The sequence below is a fragment of the Falco naumanni genome, chromosome 16, assembly GCF_017639655.2.
Source record: "Falco naumanni isolate bFalNau1 chromosome 16, bFalNau1.pat, whole genome shotgun sequence".
Taxonomy (NCBI): domain Eukaryota; kingdom Metazoa; phylum Chordata; class Aves; order Falconiformes; family Falconidae; genus Falco; species Falco naumanni.
The window spans coordinates 2,920,391-2,947,874 of NC_054069.1; the positions used below are offsets into that span (position 1 = coordinate 2,920,391).

At 49.3% G+C, this 27,484-nt stretch overlaps 1 protein-coding gene across 2 annotated transcripts in view; it reads right to left on the bottom strand.

Moving 5' to 3' along the window:
• Window positions 1-17,804, bottom strand: part of KIRREL3 (kirre like nephrin family adhesion molecule 3) — a 341,828-nt gene extending 324,024 nt beyond the window's left edge. For both annotated transcript variants that reach the window (XM_040616226.1, XM_040616225.1), the window contains exon 1: window positions 17,605-17,804. In XM_040616226.1, the coding sequence (XP_040472160.1) occupies window positions 17,605-17,665 (61 nt within the window). In that variant the 5' untranslated portion in view covers window positions 17,666-17,804. The remainder of the gene's footprint in view (window positions 1-17,604) is intronic.
• Between the last annotated feature and the right edge of the window lie 9,680 nt (window positions 17,805-27,484).

Below are 27,484 nucleotides of genomic sequence, written 5' to 3' on the forward strand. Positions count from 1 at the left end.
CCGATCAGGATGATCCAACTCACGGTTTCCCCCTCTTCATCACCCCCAGGATGATTAAGAATGAGATTTAGTCATCTAACTAGGGTACCATTATTCCTTCAAATGTATAATTTCAGTGCACCTCTCACCTACCGAGATACCCATTAGAAAAATGACTCATTAGCTCTTCCCCCTGCATGTTCAGCATAATACTTCCAACATATAGATGTGGGTCAACCAATGCTATTCATGAACTCCAATCAAACCCATTCAATTGTTCAGACTGAAAGGGGGGAGTGGGTGTCAAAATGAAAAGTGTTTTATTTAGACATTTTCCCCTCTACATGAAACATTTAGACTTTTTTCCCCCCCAAGACATCTCTGAAGTTAATCTACTTTAAAAAAGGTTTTTTAAGTCTGAACAAAGAACATATCATATCAGATGAAATGTTTTATTTGACCTGAAACAAATATTTTCAGTCTTGTTTTCAGTTAACCCAATATAGCATTCCTTCTTCAGTTTTTCAGTCCAGACAGACAAGGGGGGGAAAAAAAAAAAATCAGAGCTCCATACACAGCCCATTCAGTAACAGCTGTCAAAACGACCATAGCTTATGTTAATATTAAAATACTGCTTTAGCAATTTATGAACAGTATCTGGAACGCTAAGGCACAAATTAGCAGAGATGAAATTATTTACCCAAGATAATACATTTTGACATTAGTATCTTTCTATTGCTCAACTAATCTTAAATAGATATAGGTTTATACTGAAGACAAGGAGGAAAGGCTGATGGTTTACACAGGTTTGAGATGATTCCCGAAAGTGTTTCCACCCCTTGGTGGGCATGACACGCGTCTTTATTAAAGGTGCTGCCTAGGTAATTTTAACATGGCATTTTTCAAATCAAGGCTAGCACAAGCAGGTGCCCAAGGCAGAAACGCCACTCCTAAAAATAACAACTGCTTTAGCAAAAGCAGGCACGATATTACCGCCTGACCAGGGTGCGAGGCCGGTAAGTGCTGCCACAGTCTCATAAGGTACCATCGTAATCCCTCCCCACCCAGCACACAAACAGCCAAGAGCGATGTTCAGAGACGTCAGTAGCACACAGAGCTCTGGAAAGAGTTTGAACAGTTTATATCGGTGCACGATGGCTCAGACATCTGGGCTTCAGCCTACACCTGAGCCCCCAGTATTCAGCTGTCCCAAAACAATGCTCCTTACAGTGCAAATCCCTCCAAAAGACATCCCACAGGCTTTTAAGACCCACAACCTAGTCAAATCATGCAAAAATTGAGTACCTGGATTTGATTACTGCATGCCTCAATTCTTTACGTGAAGAATGTGATGCTTGACTCCTTTGGAGAAGGTGTAAGGCTGGTGACTTCCAAGACTACAAGACAACCTGGTGTGGCTGCCAGGGGGTTATATATACACACACAATAGGTGTTGAGCTTCAGGGCAACCAGCAGTTTGCTGCCACGCAAGGTACCTTCCCCATCACAGCAGGGAGCGGGTACCATGGCTGTTTCAGGCACTGGTGCTGCACACGGCAGTTGCTTTAGTTAAATGCAAACTAGCAATCTCTGCCTTCACATATGACAATTGCCATGTGATTTCTGTCTCATTAAGCTCTGAAATGTAAAACAAATGGGATTCATGTGGCTGCTGTTTGGCATTCACTTGCACGATGTCAAGTCTTGCATTTAACGGCTCTTTGGCCTTGTCACTGTCTCAAGATTGTCTCTGTTTGGCTTCTGAGCCAACGCCATACCTGATGGTTCCCCACCTGAAGCTGAAATACGACATGAGGAAGAGGCAGACATGGGGTTGCTCTAGCAAGCAAACCCTCCTACTCACTGCCCTCCACCCTGGTTGTGATACCAGCTAGCGCAGATCTCTGCTGCAGGCTCCTGTGCCTCAGTTCCCCTCATCCGCCACTGTCAGACTCATTCAGCTTATTCAATTCCCAGCCCTCCGTCCATCAATCCAGCATATTTATATACAGCAAGTTGCACTGTGCACGGAATATCAAATTCTGCAAAGCACTTATTTGTAAGGCTAGGATGAGAAAAGCTACAGGCAGCATTTGGGAGGTATTTTGGAGAACATGGACCATCAGTGAAATGCTATCCCACACACAATACAGAAAAAACCTAAAGGCTGGCTACAGAGCATTTGATTCTAGCAATCATTCACTGAGGTACAAAGAACACTCCCAGTACAGCATTGTAAACTCATTATTTGGGGCAAATTTAACAAGTGCCACTGATATACAGGCTGGCTGATGCTCAAGACATGAAGATTCATGACCACGGGTCTCCAGAGCCATGACTCTGATCCTCCTCTTCCGATTACAAAGACCAACCACTCACTGATGCTTCACAAACTGGCAGCACTAACAAGGCTATTCCTAGACCCAGAGCATCTACAGCAACACAACTAACCACTGAGTGTCATGGAGCTAAGTCAAGGGGATTCACTTAAACCACAAAATTGGGGATTATGACCTATAAAAGCGTCAGAGAGCACCAGCCTCCACTTCCAAAAGCAACCCAGCAGCCTAGTATTAATGCTGGATTTTTCCAAGAGCGACTCTGTGTTGGGTACCCAACTTTGGTGATGTTAAAAGGCATGGCATTTACTCAAAGTATCAGGCAAACTCCTGGCATTAAAGATGGCCTGAAACACTGTGACTTGGGCACCCAGAGACAGAAGCATCGCCAAGCTCTGGCAGCTGTTGGGTCCTCCAGCCTAGCACGACCGCCCAAGGATGCTCAAAGAGCCAGAAGCAGGACAACGATTCCACTCCAGCTCCCCACGGCCCACGCCACCACCCCTGCCACAAGGCCACCTTCTCACCCCCACGAAACATTGTCACCTCGGGCACAAAAGATCTTGTAAGCAGCACTGAGAGCCATGTGAGAAATTGTAATGCCAGCGGCACAAAGCCGCATGGAAGGAGATGTATTGTGGAGAACCACAACAAAAAATGAGGTTTCTATGGGAAGCACAAAGCCGGACATTGTTCAGCAAAGCCCCACTCCGCAAGCCGAGGCAGAGAACCTTGTACAAAAGCAAGAGCTCCCACTGATGCCATTGTGAAGCTCATAGAGCAGAGATTTCTCTGGAAGAAAAGCAGACCCCACGACAATTATTTATCACCACACAAACATCTTCCTTCTTGCCTTTTGTTGATGCAACACAGACCACATGTGTCTCCAGCCAGGATGAGAAAAGCTACCAGCTGGATCAAGGAAGGCTGAGATTAATCTGGTTTCACATAGATAAAAAAAAAAACTCGAGCAATCAGTTTTAAAATTAATATTAAAGTTGTAAGTCACCTTTGACTATATTAAAATATAAACTGGAGCATACAATAAGCCTCAAATAAGCCCCACCGGCAGTCAGAACAGCTCCCTTATCAACCTCTAACATCCCCTGTAAAATAATAACTGGAAGCCAGACTGCTCTGAGAGAAACTCGTTCTCCTGGGGCAGTGCGATGTGACCCAATTCCTGCTGCCATTTCAGAAGCCCTCGCTTGGCCGTTTTTCAGCATGCCAGCAATGAACTCAGCTGCAGCAGAAGTCATCTGGGAAGGGAGAGCTGGCATGGGAAGGCTGAGCCTTAAGCTATATGCCGGGTGTATCTGCTGCAGATATGGGGCAGGGAGCAAGAATGTGAAGGGACGCGGTGCTGTAATTCAATGAAGCACCTGGGCTTTGGTGTCTTTTTCCTCCCCAGTCATGGCATGGAGGTTTGGGAACTGGTTTTCTCCCAGCCCTTGGCTTCTCCTTCTCCACCTGACACTTTCTGAACATTTCCAAACTTTCTTCTCTATTGCTGACTTTGAAAGAGGCCGAAAGGTTCTTGTCAGGGGAAAGCAGCATGGGTGGACCACGGCAGCACCAAAGGAAGCTGGCCTCAGCAGCACCACATGCTGTGGCAGAGCAGGATTGATAGGCATCACAGCCAAAGCCCATATGCAACATCCCAAGGTCAGCTGCTGAAGGACAGCAGAAATAACAGCCCCATGATGAAGGGAAGGGTCACGGTCTGATGAGGAACACAGGTAGCTGCAGCCAGCAGGTATCCACACTCACCCTGAGCACTACTGCAAAGTCAAGGAGAGAACGAGGGCACGCTTGGATTATTTTGCCCACGGACCACTGCATTCGGCACCACAGGGCTGATGCTGGCTGTAACCAGCTCTAACAGCAGTCTCTCCACTTCACCACACGGCAAGTCCATACCCAGACCCACTTCGCACCAGTATAACCTTAAAGAGGCTTCTCTGGTTGGTTAAGATGGACTGAAGCCATCCTTTGATATCCACAGATAGTTGCCTCCATAAGGGTTCAGAAAGACTGAGCCAAGAGCTGCTGAGGCAGAGACCACCAGCTTCAACCGCTTATGCGCAGGGGGCAAGTGGGTCTTGGGGAAAAGCGATGGTCCTTGCGCTGCCAGAGAGCTCTGTCACCAGCAGAGCTGCACAGGCTGCTTTCTAGCAGACTGCTGCCTGCTTGAGAGGGCTCCAAATAAATAAAGCCACTGTCTCATTAGCATGCAAATCTATTCGAGCCCCTATTTCAATTTGAATTCTATGCATATGATCAGAGTGCAAAATGCAAATTATACAAATGCACCCATATGAAGAAACAAGCAGGAACTTTGCACAAAAGGATTAGGGCCAGGCTATTTCCCCCCAAAGTCTACAGCGCTGGTGGGGGCTTCTGTCAGGGAGCATCCTTTAATGGTCCGCAGTCACGCAGCACAGAGCTTTACCTACAAAATAGTTTAAAAAGCACCATGACTCTGGCTTCGGCTGCTGGAGCAATGACTCGAGACAGGTTGCAGGGGACAGGAGGAGGATGGACAGGCTAGGGTCAAGAGGCAAGGGGTGCTACAGCCTCAGCACTCATGGCCAAGGGTCTCCCCCCAAGGGATCAGCACCCAATTCAGATTGGCCTGAAGGTACCAGAGATGTCCCCAGTGCTCCTCCAGAAGCCCCCAAAAGGCAGCACTGCCAGCATCTCTCCAGCACCAGTCACTGCACCTACCAGCCCAGGGCTATGGACCAGGATAGCCAGCTCAGGGCAGCAAGGTGGGTCTAAAGCAGCAAAGACCATCAGGAAGGTGGTCACCACCCCTGTTCAGCCCCACCATCTTAGTGACAAGGGAGGTGATGCTTCACAAGTCCCAAAATGCTTATTAACCCCTCCTTCCCATGGAGCTTTGGCTGGGAGAGGTCTGCAAGGTCTGGGAGGAAAAACAGAAGCCCAGCTTGGAAGGTCCTCTGCAGACCAAGGTCAGATGAAAAGAATCCCAGTTCACCTGATTTCAGCAAAGTAAGGCTTTGAGCTCTGCTCTAACAGGAGCCCCAGCTCCTTTCTCCAGGCTGCCTGGTCCGCCAGCCCCACGGCGTGGGAGACCCTGCTCCCTAGTCAGACACAAAGCTCGGGCAGAGCAGATGGGAGGCTGCACGCATTCGCTTCTCCCTCCTACGTGCACAAAATACTCAACCCACCATTTATCGTATTACATTTTCATTTTAAAGTAAATACCTGTTTTCAATTAGTACTTACCGTGAGGGGCATGCATCACTGAGAACACTTATTTCTCTTCCTTTCATTATTAGATTAGAAGTCGCTCAAGTTTAACTACACTTAACGGCAGCAGAGACGTAACTGTTCTGCAGACGCTAATCCACTTCCCACCTCCACCCCCAAAAAGGCTCCAATCCAGCTAACACAAGCCTCAGTACAGAGTCTGCACATCAAGGTGCTGGCACTCAAACCTGCTGCAGCCCTGACCAACCCCTCAGAGCCTGCCCATCCATACCCTGCACATCCTACCTCCAGGCTGCTAACAAATTCCACTGCTTTACATTTGTGTCAGAAAACCCGACCCCCTCGCAATTTCACCTCTGTAGCAAGGAGGCTTGCATGGACTTCCCCAGGGGTATATAAAGCGAATCAAACCCAGCACAAAGACTTGCCCAAAACCTTACAAACAAAACCAAAAGCACTGGGGATCAACCATGTCTGGTGCTCCACCTACTCATTCATTCGCATCAGATGACAGGTAAGCTTATCACTTGGCTAGCCACTATTTTCCTCCAAGTCTCCCAAATGTTTCCAAGCCTCCTCATCTTCATCCCATTCAGGAAAGCCCCTCCTCCCACAGCAACCATGAGATTATCCCCCAAGCACATCCACGCGCTGCCTGTGCAGCCCTCTGCTAGAGCACTCGTAAGCATAATAGTACTATTATACTTTGCTCATTATGCCTCATTTTTATTACATGGCCTCATTAAGTTAAGAAGCCTCTGTAATTTAACTGCATCTCTTGGTCTCCGCACGGGGGCTCCAGCTGCGTTTGTCGTCAATCACTTTATTAAAAACACAGGACAAAAATTACTACCATACCATTACCGCCCATCAATCTCTTCAATTGCCTCTTAGGTCCTTTCTTTACCTGCTCAATGCACCAGGGCCAGATGAATATCACTGGCACCTTTATAATCTTTCCATATTTTTCCAGTAATTACGAGCTGATTTTAAGGGTGCTTTCAGGGAACAGCAAGTAAGGCACATGCTGGCACACAATGCCCTCATGGTGTACAGGAGAGCAGGTAATAAAAGCATGCAACCAGACCAAGAGAAGTAAACTGTGTTAGAAAAGAAAATGTAATTGTATTGAACCTAACACAAGATGCTTTAGATTCACAGGCCAGGTCAACAGTATTTTAGATTTAAATATACTGTGACAAATTGGCACACTGCAAGAGCCATCATGGTGAGTTCACTGACCAGGCCAAAGGCAAGAAGAGATCTGCATCCCATTTCTAAACCTCAGAGAAGGATGACCAGCAATCAATACTCAAACAGTTTCTACAACAGCTTCCCAGCATCCCTTCATCCACCAGGGAACAGTGGTACTCGCCATCCTTTGTGCAGAAAAAAAGAAAACCCTTCCTGAACTCGATGTTAAAATTGCAAATATCAAAACACAGTACATTGACAAGTCCACTTCAAAGTTTCCAATCCATAATTCTTGGAGGTTTCCTGCTCCACAACAAGTTTCAGAGGTTCAACATTTCTTCCTGATTTTGAACAAGATGATTCCACTGGGACAACAACTCTGATCTGCTCAAGTCAGCAGCAACTTGCACAGGTTAAGAGCACTACACAGATTTCTGTGTATGCTTGGGAGAAAGCCAAACCACAGAGAAAAACCTACCTGCTGCAGAAAAAAAAAAATAAATCAGTATGCTGGATGAAAAGTTTGCCCCAACCACCACTGTAAAGACACCATCAAGGGACACCAGCCATTTGGCAATTGCATATGGTCCTTTTCTCTTTGAGAGGTTTCATTCTTCCCCCCTTCTCTCCTTCCCCCAACCCTACTTGCTCCCAGGAAAAAACTGCTTTGCCTAGTCAGCTCTTCTCCCTTCTGGTTTGCTTCCATCACAGAAAGGGCAAGAAAAGGCAAATTCGGGAGATCACAGCTAGTACACAACAAGTTGCACAGAGATGCTGAACAAGTGTAGGGGATACCACCTTGATGCAGTCAGCACCTCCCAGAGAAGAAAGGGAGGAAGGTGAGAGGTGTCAGCTCTTTGAAAGAAAATGCAACCTTAGGAGGAGGCTAGCATCCAAAGCGTGGCAATCTGAATGCCCTGGCAGTTGCCTTTTTAGCCAGCACATCTGATTGAAGAGAGCTTTGAAGATTTCAAAAGGCGCCATGTTTCTTAGTTTATCGCAAGTGTCTATCTTAAACCAATATTATCATTTTAAGCATGACCAGAGCAAAAAGGAATCTTCAGAAACTGTTCCTGCCGCAGGAGATAGACACTCACAGAAGAGGCAAATTAAAAAAAAAAAAATCCCTCAGACTTACAACCCCACGCAGGACCCCGACTCACATCCAGCCCAACGGCACTGCTGCCGCGATCACTGCAGATCTGTCAGGAGGCAATGTTTACACTGTTTGGGGCTTGACAGCAAAAGGCACTTCTGCTCACCCATCAAGTTCCCTCCTCTGCCCTTTCTGAAGCGTACATCTCCGCATCATTGACACTGAGCCCCTACGCTGCAACCCAAGGGGAACGAACATTTTCCAAGGGGTGGCAGGAAGCAGAGACAGCCACTGTCTCTTAAAAAGCTTCCCATATTCACCATCAGGAGCAAACACCCCCCAGCCAGCAGGAATCGATGCCCAACCCAACCACCAAACCAAAGACTGCATGCTAACCAAGCAAAGATGCTCAGCAAACCTTCCACCTCACCCAAGCAAGAGCAGATCACAACATCCAGGATGCGCTGCTGGCTCAGGATAACTTTAGGCATGCAGAGACTGAGCTGGACTGCAGAGGTTATCTAAGCTGCACTTCAGAACCCGCTTTAGGCACGCTGAGGTTGAAGGACTGTAGGGCTGAAGATGTTTCTCTGTCTCACAGGGAAGCTCACGAGCAAGGGAAAGGCAGCAGTATTGTCTCCCAAGTACAGAAAGAAGATGCCTCTCGAGGTTACATGGCAATCTCCATTATTACAAGTGCAAATAAAGGAAGTTGCAAGAAATCTACCATCTACCAGCAAGTCAAGCTTCAGCTTAGACAGAAGGAGTTAATTTACTACCAGTCAAAGGTCTGATATCTTAAACCTTTTCAGATCTGGACAAGATGAAGAATAAGCGTAGACAGTGTCAGACTGATCAGGAGGACAAAATGCTGCAAACAGCTGTGCCTAATTTTAGCATCTGCTGGTTCTGTTTCTTCAGCACTTGCGGGTGGGGGGGGTGGCCCCGTCACTCCCAGCTTATTAAAGACACAGCCAGAAGGAAAAGCGAGGAGTGTTAAATCACATTCTGGGGATTAGCTCATGGGAGAGAGTAAGAAACAAACCAGCAAGGCACCACTGACCAGTAACGATACTATTCCCTTCTGCAGGATACTCCTTTGCCCCGCAAGGATGCGCAAGAGGTTCATCACCTCCATGCATGGCGCTGCCAAACTTACATACATTAATCAGCAGCCGGGGGGTAAGAAGCAGTGGGGGTCAGACACAGCCTCCCGCATTCCTCTCCTACACCCTTCTGCTTTTTGAGCAAGCCCGCAGCATTTGCATCACTGCTACGTGCTCCCTGGCAGGGCCACCTCGAGACCTGCACCATTGCCTGGAGACGTGTCCAACCACCCAGTGGGGTGACCGCTGCTCCTCGAATGGGTGAGAACGGCAGAAGGCCCCCAACTCACCTCCCCAACCCTCAAGCAACCTCTCTGCAGCGCAGGAGGAGGAACGGCCTTGGCGGCTGAACCCCAAACCTCTGGCTGGGTGCACTCAGCCTCCCCACAGGGGTGAAGCCCAGCAGGTCACCTTGCGCCTCTCCAAAGGAGCCCGGCACTGGCAGGTCAGAGCTCAGCGCTCCGCTCCATGCAAGCGCTGCTGCTGCCACCGCCAGGCTGAACCGAAAAAGTGAGAATAAAACCTGCATCAGCTCTGCCAGGTGACCTGGTTTGAGATTCAAAATACTCGGGTATTCCTTCCCCCGTGCACCCCCAGTGCTCTCTTCCTTTAGTCTGAATTATTAAGACACCCCACATGTCTGCAAGCTGTTCCTCCAGCACTGTAAATGCACAGCCTAACGAGGCGAGAGCCGCAGTCACACTCTGCTCAACGAACGAGCTATGAAAACCTCCGACTGCTCGCCCGGGCTGCTAGGACACGCCTGGGATGCTCTGCTCAAGTCACCTGGAACAGCAACGGCCGGTCATTAAAATACACGCTCTGCAGGGTAACAAGTCCACACAGACCAGAGGCAGAGACAGGCATTAGAGGAGCTGATAAGGCTCATCTGACTGCTAACGATTTTGTCTACAGTTATTTTTGTGCAGCTGGGAACAAGTGGCTACAGTCAGCTACTTGCCAGCTGGGGAGAAAGCAGCAGTTTTGTATCATTGGGAATGGAAACACGTCCAGCTCAGCCCCCTACCCTGCTCCCAGATTTTTCTCTCCTTGCTGGCAGGGCTTGCCACGGACTGACCAAGACAGCATCCAGTGACATCTCTGGGTGACGGGTGAAGACGCAAAGTGAGGGGTGGTAAAAAGCAGGGGCTTCCTGCAGGCACAGCTCGAGGAAAGGGATTCAAGCCTCTGCTGACAACTGAGCAACACCTCAAAGCGCTGGCTGGATTTAGATCCCTTTACAGGAGCCAGATGCCTGTCTGGCAGAGAGAAACTCTCATTCACGCAGCTGAAGGTGACCATCTCCCTCCATCCACCTTCATGTGCAAAAGCCTTGCCAGCATGGGCCAACATCACTCCTCCCTGACAGCCTGCATCTCCATGGCTTGCCTGCAGCCCAGGGCTTACAGACAGTTCTCAAAGCACAACATGTTCCTCACTGCAAAGCAGGCAGCGGCCGAGCCTCACCCCTTGGCCTCACCAATTTCAGCCAAGCAACTCACAGTTTGCACTGGAAAAAGCAAATCCACCTGAGCACTGGTGGCCTGGGCAGATCTGCAGAAGGGTGCTCATCCTGAGCCAGCAACTCCACCTGCTCAAGCCAGCATCAGCTGAATCAAGTTTTCATTTCTAGGCTGCCAGCCAACACCAAAGAAAGAGCAGACCTGCTAGTCTGGAAGGAAGGTCCATATACCCCTTTGTGTCCCCCATACCACCAGCTACCCCCTGCTGTAAGGTGTTTCTGCACCCCTGTCTCCACATCCCCTTAGGATACAGGTACCTCCATCCAAAGCAGCTCCTTCCATCCCGCATTCTCCATGGAGACCCACAAAATCCTCCTGTTACTGTCACGCTGGCCGTTGTGCAAGTTCGTCTGTCTTAACTTGATGCTGAGCATACAAGCGGGGCTGACATTTATTTAATCCTCATAGTAATGTTGACTGTGTACTTACTGAAACACCTCATGCTTATGGAAGACATTTGTTTCCAAGCAGCTTATGCTAAATTGCAGTGATATAAAGGAAACACTTATCCAATATTGACATTTACTGACTGGCAGCATACAGCTTGAATACTCATTTACCCTAGTGGAGGCAGGGCAGGGGGAAATCTGAGGAGGATTCAGGCCCTTCATTTCTGATCTTTTAATGAGTTGGGCAATATTAAAGTTAATGAGCGCATACCTGCCCAAAATGCAAGATGGGACTCCAAACCCAACGGCTTCTCCCACTCATCCCCCGCTTGGGGGAAAATAAAGTCATATTGGACCCACAGCACAAAGCTTTGATCCTTCATCCAGGAGGAAGTCTGAGAAAGTTCATCTCTTCCATTATTGGTGTATATTTCATCTGTAATTAGCAAGGCTCTAGCCTGCAGCATGCATCCTGCTGGGCAGCAAGCTTCTGAAAAAAAAACCCATTGAATATTTTCTGAATTTCCCCTCCCACGGACAGGGTTGCTCACCCAAAAGGCTCCTGAAATTTCCAGCCTTTAGGTGCTGCAGCACACAGGGCATGGGTTTGCCACATGCCATATTGAAAATGACAACAACAGACCCAGGAACATAAATTCACTAGCACTTAAGAGGTGAATTAGCCACCATCCGACCACATACATATTAAACCGACACAGCAATTCCACAACACAGAAAGTAATTGGAAACAAAAGAAAGCATCTATTATCCTAGTTGAAGGTCTGACATGCTTGCATCAATGGTTAACGAGCAGCAGTTATGGCAAAGCCCTCAAAAAACAATTACATCCTGCTCCACCCTGAGAGCCCCAAATGCAACAGACCAAAAGCTTGCTGTAGTTTTTGTTGCAAGTGGGGGCGTTGAATGAACACATTAAGACAAGATCTTACACTGAAGTTAGCATCCGAATTTAACAATGCAAGCATTCCACCTCCTACTTGTATAGCATGTGACACTAAAAGAGGCAGGACGCCCAGAGCCCATCTCTTAAGAAAGAGGTACACTCAAAGCACATTTACATTTTAAGCTGTTTAATGCAACTCAGTAAAAGGAAGAGCCACGTAACCGCCAAGTGCCCCACAGCTCCTTCTGCTCCACTTCGGAGGCTGCTGCTGCCACCAGGGAGAGGCAAACACTCCAGCAGGGGTCTTGCCAGCGAGGCAATGAATAAACGCGCTCGACTATACTCAAAAGGCATATTGAACCAGGACATCTGTTAGGCCACAGTTTCCAAGACCAGAGCCCAGCATTTGCTCTGTCCTACCACAATGTACAATTCAGAAATGGTATTTTCCTCTTCCCCCTTCAAGTAGTTTGGAGTATAGACATGCCCTGAGGCACAGTGAAGTAGAGGAATAGAAACCTATGGAGTTCTGAGTAGCATCAGGATTCCGCTATTCAACCCATGCCTAGAAAGAGTAGCACGGGTTTTGAACTTCGTTTCTTCCCAGCCAAAAGAAAAGAAATCCCGCACGTTTCCTGGCATGTTTGAAATTAATACTGCAGGCGATGGATTCACACACCCCCTGCAAGAGCTGGGACAAGTGCCAGCCCCGAAGGCAGGGCAGACCGCCTTAAAAACTCACAGCTCCACCAACAGCCTTAAATCTCAGCAAATAAGAGACTGATTTACAACCAATTTGTTTCACTACCTATTGATTTATAAAATAAGCTTGTACACGGTCACTACAGCTCTGTCTCTCAGAGGTAGCTCCCAACGATGTCAAAGGAAGGACCTGCATTGCTACCGAACAGAAGCTAAATTAGGGCCTTCATCAATTGTTGTTATAGATTTGCTGGTCTTTAAAATGAATAAATAAAAAAAAAAAAGCTGTTTAATCCTACTGGAAGGATCCTGGAAGTGATGTAAAGCCCATACTCCAGCAGCATTTTTCATAAAGTCCCCTCCACCTAGCACTGCACCTCCAGCATGCTGAGGAGCTGAAAGCTAGGAGCACCGTACCAACTTGCAAAAACGATCATTAAATCAGAGGTTTCAAGCAAGCCACACTCTCCATCACAGACTGCTTGTAGAAAAACAGTTTATTCAAAGACCTTGATCCTCAGCCAATTCACAACCTAAGGGGCACATCGGCCTCTCCCCTTTATTTACAGCTACAAAAGAAAGAAGAGCATTGAGCCTTTTTATTCTAACATATGCAGTGCAACTACAGAGAGACTGGGAGCTGGTGACACACAGCGCTGGTAACCTGTCAGGGATTTCTGTGCACGTTTCTACTCCAGTTGGTGTCCCCTAAAACAACGGGAAAGCACAGAAGTAATCGACATCTGCCTGAGATGTGCTGTGCATAAACTGCCTAGGGACCTCTGCCTAACCTTGGAAGGGGGGAGGCCAGTAAGGATGCAGCGTTAGCATCAGGGCAGGTGTTTCTCCTCGCTTTCCTCCCTCTGGCAAAGGGCACCTGAACAAAACTGCAGCTCCTCCCTCTCGTTCTTTTCAAATAACTGAAACCTTGCAAGAAAGCCTATTTGAGCAAAGTCATCTGCGGTCCTCACGCGAATCTCACTGCGGGAGGTACAGACTGAAGATGGGAAAGCATGCAGAAATCTAAATTGTGTTAAAACAGACGTTGGAGGCGGCAATCCTCCACTGCTCCTCCGGGACAGCACAGACTAGATGACACCAGCTCCAGCCTGAGGCTTACTTCACCCTCCCTCCCGTGCAGCCCAGTTGGACTCCTGTGCCCCTGCCAAACCCACACCTTTGAGCAGCACCTCCCACTTTCACAAAGCCTCTTTCCAAACCATTGCTGCCTTCTCAACTTCTGCAACTTCTTGCACTGCTAGCACTCCTCCTTGGCGGAATTTTTAAAGCCCAGTAGTGCTTGCTCGCTTTACAAGCCATACGCATTCCTCGTACTTCCCAAACAGCTCCCCAGTGCTGAGAGTCACCTGCTGGGTTTAGGAAACAGCCCAACACGTTTCTCTTGCAAAGCTACCCTGGCTCGCTACATGGCAGGAGGAATTAACTTTAAAGAGGGATCACCATCACAGATTTCCAGGCTTCTCATTAGCAGGCTCATGGCTGCCAGACACAGCAACCCAGAAGTGCCCCCCACACAGCAGGCTGTGGAGAAAAGCACAGTCACCAACCCTTGTACACACACATCCCAACGCTCTGGAAGCTTGTGGGTTTGCCCCCTGTCACCCAGTAACCTCCCCTGAGATGCTAAAATCCTCATCACCTGGTCCTAACCATTGTTGGTGGGTGGAACTGGCCTGGTTTCTCTCCTCAACATAATTTCACCCTTCTTCACCTGGGGGCTGCTGACCAGCCACTGGGAAGTTGAGCCACTGCTGCTAATAATGGGCCCCTCTGACAGAAGATGGCAAAGCATTCGCTTCCAGGGAGGAACCAAGTGAACTGTGAAGGAGAAAAACATACCCTGCAACACCCAGAGAACTTGGTATTCACTGCCCCGGGGGAAAGCAAACATGCCTCTGGAAAGAGAGCCCCAGACAGGCAGAAATCTTCCCACCCCAAGGTAAATTTTGGATCCTGCCAAATGCATCTAGTCGTTAACAGTACGGATCAGCAAGAGGCAGCAGCAGTTGTAGGTACACCTTCAGCAGTGCTCCCTCCCACAGCCCCATCTCCCACAGCTGAGGCACCTTCCCCAGCTGCTTCCAGCCTCACCCAGTTCAGCTGACACTGGAGCTGAGGAGGGAGGGGTAAGCTGTTCACCAGGCAGAAGCAAAGGCAGCTAGTTTCATGGCAGCATCAATTTTTTCCCCACCAAGTGGCACCACACATCTAGTCTCCACAGGAGGCAAATTGTGCTGCGGCTTGATCTCACCTTCCACCAAAGCTGTGGTCCCGAGAGCTTTTGGGGGCGGGTGGAAGAGTAACACCGGGGGAAAACAGCCCTGAAGAGGAAACATTGACCTATCGACTTGCAGAAAAAGAAAACACAAGCAGTTTCAGACCATTTGCAAGGGTGAAAGACAGAGGATGCTCAAGGGAAGGCAATTTGTTCTTCCCAGATCACCTCAAGAGAAGCTGCAGAAGAGATCCTGCTCCGAGGCTGAGCCATGCCAGTGCACCCAGGTGCAGCGTGGCCTCAGACAGGGAGCAACAACCAACTTCCTCCTGCAAGCTCAGCTGGGAGCCCAAGTTTCAGCCTGCACAGTTTGCAGAAACAGCAGGATGCCAGCATACCACAAGGAGGCACAGAGCCCATGAAGTACAAACCCAAGGGCATAGGTGCACAGATCCAGTGATGGAAAATACCTTTTCAGTGAAGCTTTGTATGGAGCTTTTTATTTTTTTCAAACTAGCACCCAGACCACAGATCCCAAGGAAGTTTTCAGCAGAGGCGATGATCCCATCCCTGCTACCCTCGGCTCAGGGGAATTTAAGTCCTGCCTGCCTTACTATGGCAAATCTCATCAAGCCACTTCAGCGCTGCAAGAAAGGCAGTGCAGCCCTGTCTGCTCCGTGCCCACAAAAAGGAGCTACTGAAACTCCTGATGGGCAGGGTCAAATGATTTCAGTTGTTCCTTCAAGTTTTGGCCCACCAGCTCCCTCCAGAGTGAGGCATGGCTGCCCAGTGTGTGCACACCTAACATCCCATCCCCACAGCCCACCAGCCGTTAAGAACGCCGTGCACACCCACAGAAAGTGAATGCCGCTGCACCTAGACACACCAGAACCACCACAACAGCTGCTTGAGGGGAGGCCGACGCAACATATCCTGGAAAATAAGCTTCAGTCCTACATCCAGGCCTTTCCTCCTGCAAAGTACCATGTGGTTTAAGGAATCCTTTGCATGAATCTTAAGGCATCTTTTGCACGGTTTCACCCCAAAGGAGGAAGCCACGACATTGCTGACAGCCCCTTGCTCGTGCGCTGTGAGCAGCAACCCCATAGAAATGCATTTGGTTCATCTTACGGAGGAAAACGGCTGAAAACCCTCTGTCAGATACTACCTCTCTGCCTCGTAACCCGGCATGAATAAGCAAGGTACCAGATGCACACTCCTGGCGATACAGGGGAGACAAATCAGCTGAGCTCAGGCTACGCACAGAGCTAAGGAGCCACAGGCAGCTTTTGAACACAAGCGCTATTAAAAAGTGCATTAGCCCTTATTAAAAATAATGGCTGAAAGAGGTGGGGGAGGGGGGAGGGGGAGAGAAAAAAAAAAATCTCACTGGATCCCAGACACAAACTTACTCAGCTCTGCTAGCAGATTGCCATTTCACCTGCAGGGAGTTGAGAGATTCGTGGGAGCGGGGAGAGATGCAAGAAGGCCGGGATCAGCTTCCAGATAGCTGATATCCCTGGACCTGCTGCTGCCCTGCTGTACCAGGGAGAGTTCAGATTTGTTCAGCCAGAAATCTACACGGAAGACACAGTGGGTTTCTTTTGTGCAGAAGCAAAGGCGAATGCAAACACAGCTCTCTCCCTGAAGGAATATTAGTACAAGCAGAGAGAGGGAAAGAGAAAAGGGGAAGGGAGGGCAGCGTGGGAGCCCAACATCACATCCAAGCCCAGGAAAAGAGAGGCAAGGACAACCAGAAGCCACAGCCACCTCTAAACACGGCGTCCCTGCTCAGGGAATAGGGCGAAACACAGCGTATGGTGGGGGATGTACAGCAATAATGTCTGGCTGAGCAAAAAACCAGCTGCCCGTTGAGAAGCACTACTCTCTCCAAAAGTTTTATCCTTCATTTAATCAACAGATGGACTAGCTGCGTGGGTTTGTGTGTGGTTTTTTTTTTTTTTTCCCCTTTTTTGTTTTTTTAAAAGCAACTCCAAGCCCTACCCTTACAAAAGCTGGCTTCGGGACCACGGCGGTGCGACACAGATGGTATTTGACACGGCGTTGCGAGGGGATGCGCAGCAGACAGGCGAAGCTTGGGTCTGGCTGTAGCTCAGCGTCCTCCACAGGTGACAGATAGTCCAGGGACCAGGCATGCAGCAGCATGTCAAATACAGCTTCCCCAAACGCCCCCCCACCTCCCCAAATCTTTATTTTTTATTTGAGGGGGGGGGGAGGGAGGGAGGAAAGCAAGCAAGCAGGTAGTAAAGTTGCAGGGCAAATTCCTGCGGATTCCCACTCTCCTGCCCCGGCTACTGTGGGAGGTGGGATCCGGCTGTGACACCCCCACCACCGCAGCCCCCCACCTCCCCTCGGCTGGCTGCATCCAGCGCAACTCCCCCCACCCCCAGGAGGGTATCGCTCCCTCGGCCGGCTCTGCGGGCTCCCCCCGGGCTGGAGCCAGGCTCCGCGGCCAGCCCAGCGGCTGCTGCCCTCCCCAGCGAAATCCACCATCCATCGCCCCCCACCCAGCACCGGGGAAAGGACCGGGCGGCGACGAGGGCGGCGGGGGGAGGGGGGGGGGGGGGGGCTGTTGCTGAGCAAAGCCGTGTTTACACACAAACACGATCTAATTAACGGAGCTGGAGCAGAAAGAACTCATTTGCATGCTAAAGATTTTCCCTAAAAAAAAAAAAGGCAAGCTGCCTCGGCGGAGATGCACAAAAAACTCTGCAATCCTCCCCTTTCTTCCCTCCACGTTTTTTTTTTTTTCCCTCCTGGTGCAAGGAGCCAACAGCACACGCAGCCCACCCCCACACACACCCCGCGACCCGGGGACCCCCCCCCCCGCTCCTCCCGTCCGCCCCGCTCGGAAACTAAGTGCGGCGCCGGGTCGTACCGTGGCAGAGGAGGAAGCAGGCGAGGAGGAGGAGGAGGAGGTCTGCCTGGAAAGCGCTCATTCCTCAGGGTGGGCTCGGCGCCGGGGGTAGGGGGCTCCGCTGCTGCCGCCGGCGGGGGGCTTCAGGCCGCCGCCGCCCGCCGGCTCCGCTCGCCCGGCTCCATCGCCGCCGCCCCCCCAGCTCCTCCCCCGGCAGCGCTGCCTTGACTGGCGGAGCGAGCCTCGCCGGCGCAGCCCGGCTTTTTGAGGGGGGGGGGGGGGAGAAAGGGGAGGGAGGGAAAGTGATGGTTAAAGGGGGAGTAACTTGCGGTGGCTCAGCCCGCCCGGCTTGGGATGCACGGCGGCGGGGGGGGGGGCTCCCTGTTTGCAAGGCGGGGGCGTTTATGCACACCCCCCCCCCCCAAAAGCTTGGCGTGCAGCCAGCGTGGGTAAATGGGCTTAAGGGGAAGGAGGGGGCTTAAGGGGAAGGAGGGGGCTTAAGGGGAGGGAGGGGTGCCCCCCAGCACCCCCCCAGCACTGCTGCCTACCCCAGCAGGGGAGGTAAAGCTGGAGCACAAGCAGTTGCATGGCTCCCCCCTCCAATCTGTAGTTCCCCTCCCCCCCAATCTATGGATTTAAAGGGGGGGGGGGGGGCTTTGCTGCCCGTCAGCCACACTGCTCCTTCCCCTCCACCTTACCCCCAGAATTCTGGGGGGGGGGGGGGGGGGGAAGCAGCCAAAGCTTCACCCCACTGTGCAGTTTGAGGGGAAAGGGTCAAAAAATAACATCCCCTCCCCCCACTGGGATCAATAACCCAGCCAGTGGCCTGGCAAGGCCCTGAGAGCACGGGGCGGGGGGGGGGGGGAACAACCCTGGGCAGCCCCCACCTCCTTGGGGGCAACAGGTCCTTCCCCCCCTCCCCAAATAAACATTTTGGGGCTGGGGGTGGAAAAAGCATCTCAAAAAAAAAAATCCCTGAAATAAAGGGCTGTGGTTTGTTTGGTTGGTTTTATATTTTTGGGGGGGTGGGGGGGGGGGCAGGCGCAGTGAGGGAACAGGCCTAGCACAGGCCACAAGGGCTGGCCAGGCTGCGGAGCCTCTTCAAGTCGCTGCCTTTGAGCTTTTAGGGTGATTTTTTTTTTTTTTTTTTGTCTTTTTTAATCTTGTTTTTGCCCAGAGAGAGTTTGGGAACAGCGCAGTGGGGTCTAAAACTAATGCAATAAAAAGCATTTCTTACCACCAGCTTCACCCAGCACCCAAGGCCCCCTTGCCACCATCTCCAAGCCGGGAGGGACACGTGGGGCCGCGAGCACAATTATAAACCCGAGCGTTAGAAACTAATTACAGCTGTGGACTCTAATTACTTACTGCTGTGCTGAAAGGTGAACTTCAAAGGGGGCTGCCACTGCTCTGGGAGCTCAGGCAAGTGCCTGCTCGCCTTGGCAGGAGCTGGGCATCGTGGCTGCCCGCGCCGGTGCGGGTAATTCTCCATCGTCCCCTCGTGCTAACAAGCTGAAGCGATGCCGGGTGGCTAAACCTGGCTTCGAAGCGGCAGCAAACTGAGATTTATCGATTTGAAACGCAAGTCTCTCAGCCCGGCGCGTGCGGGCTCCGCTTTCCGCGGAGGGGTAGTAGCCCTGAAAGTGGAGAGCTTTTTCATATTGTTATTTTTAGCTTGCCTCCCTCAGGAAAGAAAGCTTATTTGATTTTGTTCATTTGTGCCGGTTTTCCCCTCCCTGCCTGCTTGTGTACCTGTCGAGCGATTTGGGGGAAGAGAAAGGTGAAAAAGTGGGAGGCGGTGGCTTGCAACTGTCATATTCCTGCATTTTCCACTGGTGCAACAAGCATCGCTCCGGGGCTGCGTTTTCCTTCTTCCACCAGCCTGTCTTGGGCAAGTCACTTCAGCTTCGACCCCCGGGGGGGATTTTGGCAGTAAAGTGATTTGTGAGGCTACCCTGCGAGGCAGGACTGAGGAGAGGTTACAGGTGGTGTATTTTTTCTGGCAGCAGCACCGATTGAAATGCGTATTGAATAAAATGCTCAATGCCCAATTTCAGTGGGAATTAGATTTCTAAATAATTTGGAGGCTTTCCCTGTTATGTTTTAGTTTATTCTGCAAATTGTTTGCTTGCAGACTGGGGGTACTAATGTATATTAAGGCTGCTACATGAGTAAGACTCTTCTGTGAAGCTTCAAAACACCATTAACATTTTCATGGCAACTTCTTTTCTTTCTTTTTCCCCACACAAAGATTATTATTTCTTGCCTGCTTTAAAAACAGCAGAATTTTTAGACTTCCGGGGGAAAAAAAAAAAAAAGAATATTCTTCTCTTTTTCTCCTTCCCAGTGAAAACATTTCAGCTGGAAAATTCTCATCATTGTAATACTGACCTTTGCAAAGGGCTTTAAATCCTTGAACGAAAGTAGCATGTAAGTGCGAAGTTTGATTAACTGATTACCTCTGCGATTTTGACTACATTGGTAATCAAATTTGATTTAGAGGACTAGGCAGTTGTACCAGACATGTAAAAAAAAAAATCGGGTTTCTGACATAATTTTGGCTTCCTGAAGCTGAAAGAGGGCTGCAGCTCTGAGCATCGTCCTGCAACACTCTTTCTTCTACCTGCACAACTGTGTTATTACAGGAGACAAAATCAAGTGCAAGCTGATTATTAAATGCTCTTCTCGGGTATCTCATTTAAATCTGCCATACTTTGTGGAAGGAAATGAATCATTCCAATTAAAAAGCTGAGAAAATCACGCAGCTGGGTGAAATGGCCTTTGGGGAGGAATATTAAGCTGATGCTGAGCGGACCTACCCTCATCTGTTGGAGAGGTTTGTGTTTGCAGGTGGAAACCCCACACTGAGTCCCTTTGCATCACCCTACTTCCAGACCTTGACTTTGGTGGGACCACAACTATGTCCCCCCGTGTAATCTGGGGTTTGCACACCTGCCCCGTGCAATATCTAATAGCAAAGATCAAGGCTAGAAACTGGGAAGACCAGATGATAAACCTCTCCCTTGCTTCAGAAAGTCAAGGGGAATAAACCAGGCATCTTTCTCTTCCCCCCACCCCTTTTTTTTTTTTTTTTTTTTTTTTTTTGGTATTCCACATTGACAAGTGCAATAGATATGAAACATCACAACAATGAAAGCAAATACTTTCTGTGTGCCTTTGACTCTCTTACTTCCAGGCTATTTACCGAGAAGTGCAAGAAACAAAATGTTCTGAAATGCTGCAGCAAAAGGGGGGGGGGGGGGGGGGGGGGGATGGGGATGGGGGGGCAATGTAATATAAAACATGTAAGCAACTTGATAATAATGAAGGAATACTGACAGAAAATGGAGTTTTAAACAGCAGGACAACAGCAGCTCTGACGGATTTCATTCTTGTGCATTACAAAGCTAAGTCAAGCACCTGAAAGAGAGAGAGAGGCAAATAATCACACGTTTCCCTGGTTTATAAAATCTTTTCCTTGTCATTTAAAAATACATATGACAAGCGAAAGCTGTCCAGAGTCCTGCTGTAAAAACACTGAAATGGGACTCAGAGGCTTTCCCTGCTCTTGCTGCAGAGCTTTCCCCATGGCCTTAAGGAAATTCAGCCCATGGTGCCTCAGTTTCCCCCTCTGCAATGTGCTGCTCACCTTTCTTGTCTATTTGCAAGACAAATGCTTCAAAGCATGAGCTGTCACCTAACTGGAAAGCAAAATTATTTGGATAATGGGGTGAAGGAGGCAGCAGTTGTCCCTCCAGATAATAGGGGTGATGCACAGCTCTTGTCAAGCACTGGGAGCCCTTGCTGCAGGTTTGGGGCTGAGAGGTGTCATGGAGATGCCAAGGAGCATCCTTGGAGAAGGCAGGATGCAGTGAGGCTGGTTGAGGTTCCTCTGAGAATTTGGGAAGACGTTTGACATTATGTTTGTCCCACCAGCAAGGCAGGGGCATCAGGGCAGGAAGGCTGATGTCTCCCAGGTGGTCACCACCTTCCTGGGATGCTTGGGGGGGGGGGGGGGGGGGCAAGAAAAAGCTGGGAGAGCTTTTCATTTGGCAACAGGTAGGCATGGGCTGTCACTGCTTTCCCATGCAAAAGTGAAGGCAGGTGCCTTCAAAAAGCCCCCAGCTATGCCAGCCCCCCACCTGGGGCACGAGGGGGATTTGCAGTCACTGCAGCCCTCACGCTGCCTCAGTTTTCAGTGCAACCCCAGCCAAAAAGTGCCAGTCCCTTCCCACATCTCCCACCGGACCCTCTTTGAAAACAACCCAGGCATAGGCCAGGGAAGCGAATCAGGTAGCAGGGGAGTGCTTGAGCTCTTTTTTCTCCTTGTCACATTTTCCTTCGGCTTTATGGATAGCTGCCAAAAAAGCTCAGCTTGTGGCACTTGATAAAGCTCCTGTACAGCAGGTCTGGGAGCAATACGGGCAGAGATAGGCAAAGGCTGGAAACAGCGGTGGGAGGGAGGGGAGAAAGGCACTGAGGCTTTGAGGGTTAAAACCAAAAAATAGAAGAGCTTTGATGGCATTTCGGTTCCAGGTGGGGACAGCGTGGCTTTCTACACCAAACTGACATCCCCTTTTCTAAGGGACCAGCCCCAAGGGAAGGCTGAAGCTGGGTGTCAAGCAGCAGGCAGGAGCAAGGATGCAATCCGGCCCTCTCTGCGGTGCACTGCTGCTGCCAAGCAATGCCCCTGAGGCTGGAAGTGTGTGTCTGGTTGATACACAGGTCCTCATCAGATACCCCTTCCCCAGTTCCTCCCGTGGTTTCACGTAGCCACCCTGCTTGGGGCTCACAGCTGTGTGCCATTGCCGCTGGAGCTGGTGGCGTTGCAACTGGGGACGCCGCGACAGAGATGGATTAAAGTTGCCGAGATGGCCAAACACCATCACCGATTGCTTTCTCGTTAGGTTTTCCTAACTTAATCAAGATCAGTCCCGCAACCATCCCCTGGATGCTTTGATGCAGCCTTTCATTCAGGTCTTTTAATGCTAAGTTATTTTAATGCCGTGCTTTGCATTCAGCTGGTTGTCTGCTTTTATGTCAGCGGTCCCTGCGATGCAAGGTTAAAATAGCTGAGTTGAAACTGCTGCAATTTTGTGCATGGATGGGCTGGATGCATCTCAGCCTGCCTCTGGAGGTGGGGGGTTTACGAGGGACTGTGGAGAAGTTGATAGTGAAGAGAGATGGCTTCCAAACCCTGGGGTAAAGCCCCCCGAGGTATTTCCCAGGGTCAAGATGTATTTGCCACCCCACGAGTGCTCTTCGATCGGAACACGTATCAGGAGCACCAGCGAACCACTAAGCGAACCTGTTCCTGTAAAATTTTCAGCTCCTGTTTCACTGCCCAGATGTGCCCAGCTGTGTTTGGGAATTGGCTCTCTGTCGGGCTGGTGTGTGTTACAGGAGAACTGGGGCCAGATTTAACCCGCTCTTATTCGCCCTTAGGTGCTTGGTGATATTCAGATCTGGGCAGATTGCCTCACTCGACTGAAAAACTATTAGAAGTCTGCGTTAGGGTGTTATTCCCACGCCTGAACGCGATAAACACTGGACTGCGTTAGTGCTTGCTAAGAATTACCATCTGATCCTGACTTTTTCCAGGTCCCATAAAACTTTCCAGCTCAACAGGGACCTTGGAGGAACGGAGAGCTCCACAGCTCCTCCCGCGGTCTGCGAGGGACGAGCTGCCTGTCCAAAAATGCCAAGGAAAATGTGCGATGAGACTGCTGGACACAGAGAGACCCTGTCCTCTTCACCGGTTACGTGGCTTTTAACATCCTTTTTTAGTTTTGATTTTTCATCCCACAAGCTCTTTAGGAAACCTGGCTTGGACTTTCTGGCTGAGGAAAAAACCAAAACAAAATAAAACAAAAACCAGTGCATGTATGAAATTACGGACGAGCCACAAAGGGTTAAATTTGAGCATTTGTATAAAAAACAATGAATCCCATTTTTGCTTGATTGGCACTTTAATTAGGCCCACGTCCTTTTGCTGCCTCTGCAATCAGATTGGAGGAGAATGGGAAGCTTCCACACCGTTATATTTATTTCAAGATTACAAGATTTCCATTTTTTTCAATGCAAAGGGAAAAAAAAAAAAAAGAAAAAAAACCCCACTACCTTATAAACATGGCAAGAGAAGGGGCTTGGAGAAAGTGTGACTTCCTGATTTCTGCACAAGGATTAATCTTATTATGTTAACAAGGGATTGTTATGCTAAGAAGAATAGGGAAGAAAAGTTCTGTCTCTCAAGTCTGCCAGGAACAAGAAAAGGACTGAGCAGGCTCAAAAGCCAGCCTTGAATTTAAGAGCTCCAGCAAAAAGAAGAAAGCCAAAAGTCCTTGTGCTTTTTACAAGGCAATTTCCCTCTTTTCCTTCTCTCTGTTTTACTGCGCGGAGGCTGTAACTCCAGCTCGCAGCTCCCAGCCACCCGGGGAATCTCCTGAGACTGGCTTCAGATAAGCGCTACTGGTAAATAATGTGCCCAGATTACAATGCCTATACCTAAGTCTAGCTACATCCTAAAATTTAAAATGAGACGAGCAGAGGTTTTAAAATGAAGCTGAGCAGGGTTTTACGCCCTGGTATGAACGACAACTCTGAGCCCAGTGAAGGGGAGGTAAATGGGACGCTGGAGATTTCCAGTTCCTGACCTTCTTGGGAAATTATATCTTTGTTGAAAATAAGGGTCATTTTATCTGCTGGAAAAAAAAAAAACCACCAAAACACAAAAATAAAACCCCAAAACCTGGGAAAAAAGGATCGTTCTGTACTGCTTTTGGTGCTTTCAGGTGTCAAAAGGGAAACCTCTGGGTAACCCTGCAGCTCCTTCCCCTTCTCCTATGCTACGAATCCCCAGAATCTGCAGTGTAGGAGAAAAAAAAAACATTCACCAACATCTATTCAGATCCTTCCTCCCACCTCTCCGAGCTGGTTGCTATTACAGGGTGATGAGCAAGAGCTGTGAGTCAATATTCAGCCCCATTTTTTCTTTTTCTTTTTTTTTTTTTTCCCCCAGAAAGCTTTCAAAACCCGTGACGAGCGTGAGCATCAGCTGAAAGCAAAAGTTGGCTGCAAAATTTCAGCCTGTCCCTGGGATTTGCTCAAGTCGAGGAAAAGGCGTTTGTTTTGCAGTGGAATAGTTTATTCTTTGAGCAAAGATAGAAATGATGCCATTTGATTGAGGTGGCTAATTACACAGCTTGAAGAGTAAATTACAGCTATCAAATATCCCAGTGAATATTCACTTACAAATAGAGAGAGAGGAAAATGAAATTTTTTCGGTTTGCTGGCAATTTTGAAATAAAAACATTGTCTCTGATGGGGAATGTTAACCAATCCTTTTAAAATTCCTCTGCAACTGCTAAATTCAAATAATATTCCATTGCAGACCAACCAAACAGTTCACTCTGAGAGCCCTAAGCTACTTTTTTTTCTACTTTGAGATTTTGTGTTTCCTTGTGACTTTTGGAAACAGTTGCCCTCCCTTCAACATCTAATTTTTTTCAGTGAGAAACATTACTAGCAAGTTTAAAAACAGTTAAAAGTGCCCGACTGGAATAAAAAATCTTTGTCATAAAAGCTATATTGCTTGCCAGAAAAAGTTTCGTAGAAAAAAACCCTACAAACATCTACCTCTTCAATTAGTAAGTACACAAAAATCTGAATTTCATTTCCACAAGATGGAAAGACTTATAAACAGTGAGTAAATTGAAGGTGACTGTGGAGAAGGGCATCAACCGCCTGGATTGAGGCTGATGGCTGACCCATTTCATCTCCATCGCCCCTGTCACCCTCTTTGCCTGGGTGAAACGGCCATTTCGATGCTCTGTTGGCTGATGCAAACACCTTGCAGAAGGTGCTGTTGTTCCGTTTGCTGGGGCCACATGCAAAACAAACCCTTTATTTCACCTGAAGCCATGATAACTTGTGTTTCCCCTTAAATATCAAGCTTTTGGGGCCAGGCTGCAAAGCTCTGCTTCCCCAAAAAGTCACCTTTGCCAGTGTTTTTGGGCTGTAGGACTAAAAGTCAAAACGTCCCATGCCTCTGTTTCCCCAAGAACACAACAGGCACCTTGCTGGGTGATTTAGTTAACATTTTCCAGGTCCTTTTGCTGCAAAAATCCTGCAGCAATCACTCCAATCGTGCTCTAAGGATCTCCCCCTTCACCTCCCTGCTGTGGCTTCAGCCTCCTTCCCTTGGGTAATGAAAGGTAAGCATCTCTCTGTGTGTCTCTGTGTGCCTGTAAATTCCTGGGGCCTATTAGGACCAAAAAAAAAAAAAAAAAAAGGTCAATGTTCTTGTCTTTTCCTCTTCTGTGGCCCTCAGGAACAAACCCAAAGCCCACAGCAATGCCCCCCTTCCCAGCCATCTCGTTAGTAGCATCCTTGCACACCCCAAGGCACTGCTGGGGCACTTTGGCAGCTCTTAATTTGCCCCGTGCCACCCCCTTACCCCAGGAGAAGAGATGTTTTGTTATGTGCAAACAGCACACGTGATGCACAGGGGGACTTGTTACCCCATCCCTGGGGACCAGTGGCTGCCCCCAGGGGTACAACATGGTGCATGGGGTTTGCAGCCCCAAGGAGGCTGGGTGCCTTCGGAGTCTGCATGGGAGGAGAAGAAACAAGACAACAAAACACTGAGCTGCGTGCAAAATAAATTGCATCCGAGCCACGATCCTTGCACGGCAGCAGCACGGGTCGGTGTGGCATGGCCTCGGTGGCTCCTGCCGCAACACACCGCTTGGAAATCGGATGAAGGTGGACACCTTGTAGAAGATGCTGTTGCTCAGTTTGCGGGGGCAAATGCAAAATGAATCCTCTGGTTTACCTGGAGCCACGATAACTGTGTTTCCTCTTAAATATCAAGCTTTAGGGGTGAAAAGCTTAGTCCATATCTGGCCCTGAGCATTCCATAACATGTCCCTGGATGTCAGTGCATCCCAGACCCACCGGCTCCTGTCCCATGTCCCACCTTACTGCAACCACAGAGGGAACTGAATGGGAAGGGGAACATGCTGGCCCAAACCAGCTGCTGGCTGCACTTCCAGAGCATGTCCACGGAGTTAGACAGGCTTCGTCTGACATGTCCCAGGGTGGGTAATATTTCCCTGATGCATGATAGATTTTGTCCTAGCATGGGTCAGAGAAAGCCCAGCTTTGATGGGTTTCATCTAATTTCAATTACAGTCATTAAAACTTTTGCTCACACGAGCTGAGCCTTTCCAAAAGCCATCGAATGACAGCCCATTAGAGAGCAGTTATTTATAGCAGGGCATGTTAATTTTACAGGATCACAGACCAGTGATTCAGTGCCTGGCGTTGCTGAAAGGAATCACTCACAGGAATAAGTGTGTGCTGACATAAAAGCACCCAAATCCACAATCTCCCGCCAGCAGAAGCTCCTGGGTCGGTTGGAACGCAGCGGCAGCAGCGTGCCGATGGGCAGCACTGAGATGCTGGGGTGGTCCATAGGTTGGGGACCAATACATGGGATGCTGAAGTATCAAATCATCCCTTTTAGGCCTTATTCCTGGTGTGACCTGATGGATGGAAGCAAGGAGGGGGTCGAGGAGATCCAGGCAAATGGGTGACTTGAGGTCCAGGGAGAGTGGACACGGTGCTGAGTGATGCTAAAGGGAAGGGGGGCTCCTCTCCTGCTGCACTCCCAGGTTTTTCCAGCTCTGGTTTGGGAGCCATGGGGAGCCCATGCTCAGAAACAGCTGCCTTCCTCGCTTGCTCTTTGCTTCACGGCATTTTTCTGAACCGCCGGGCTGCCTGGCTCTGCAAAAGGGCTTTGCTCAGCCTTTATCTCCCCCAGCAAAGTGCTTGGAGACACTTTGTATGAAAGATGCCAGAGATGAGGGAGGTGGAGGAAAATGGGCAAAAAAAAATAATT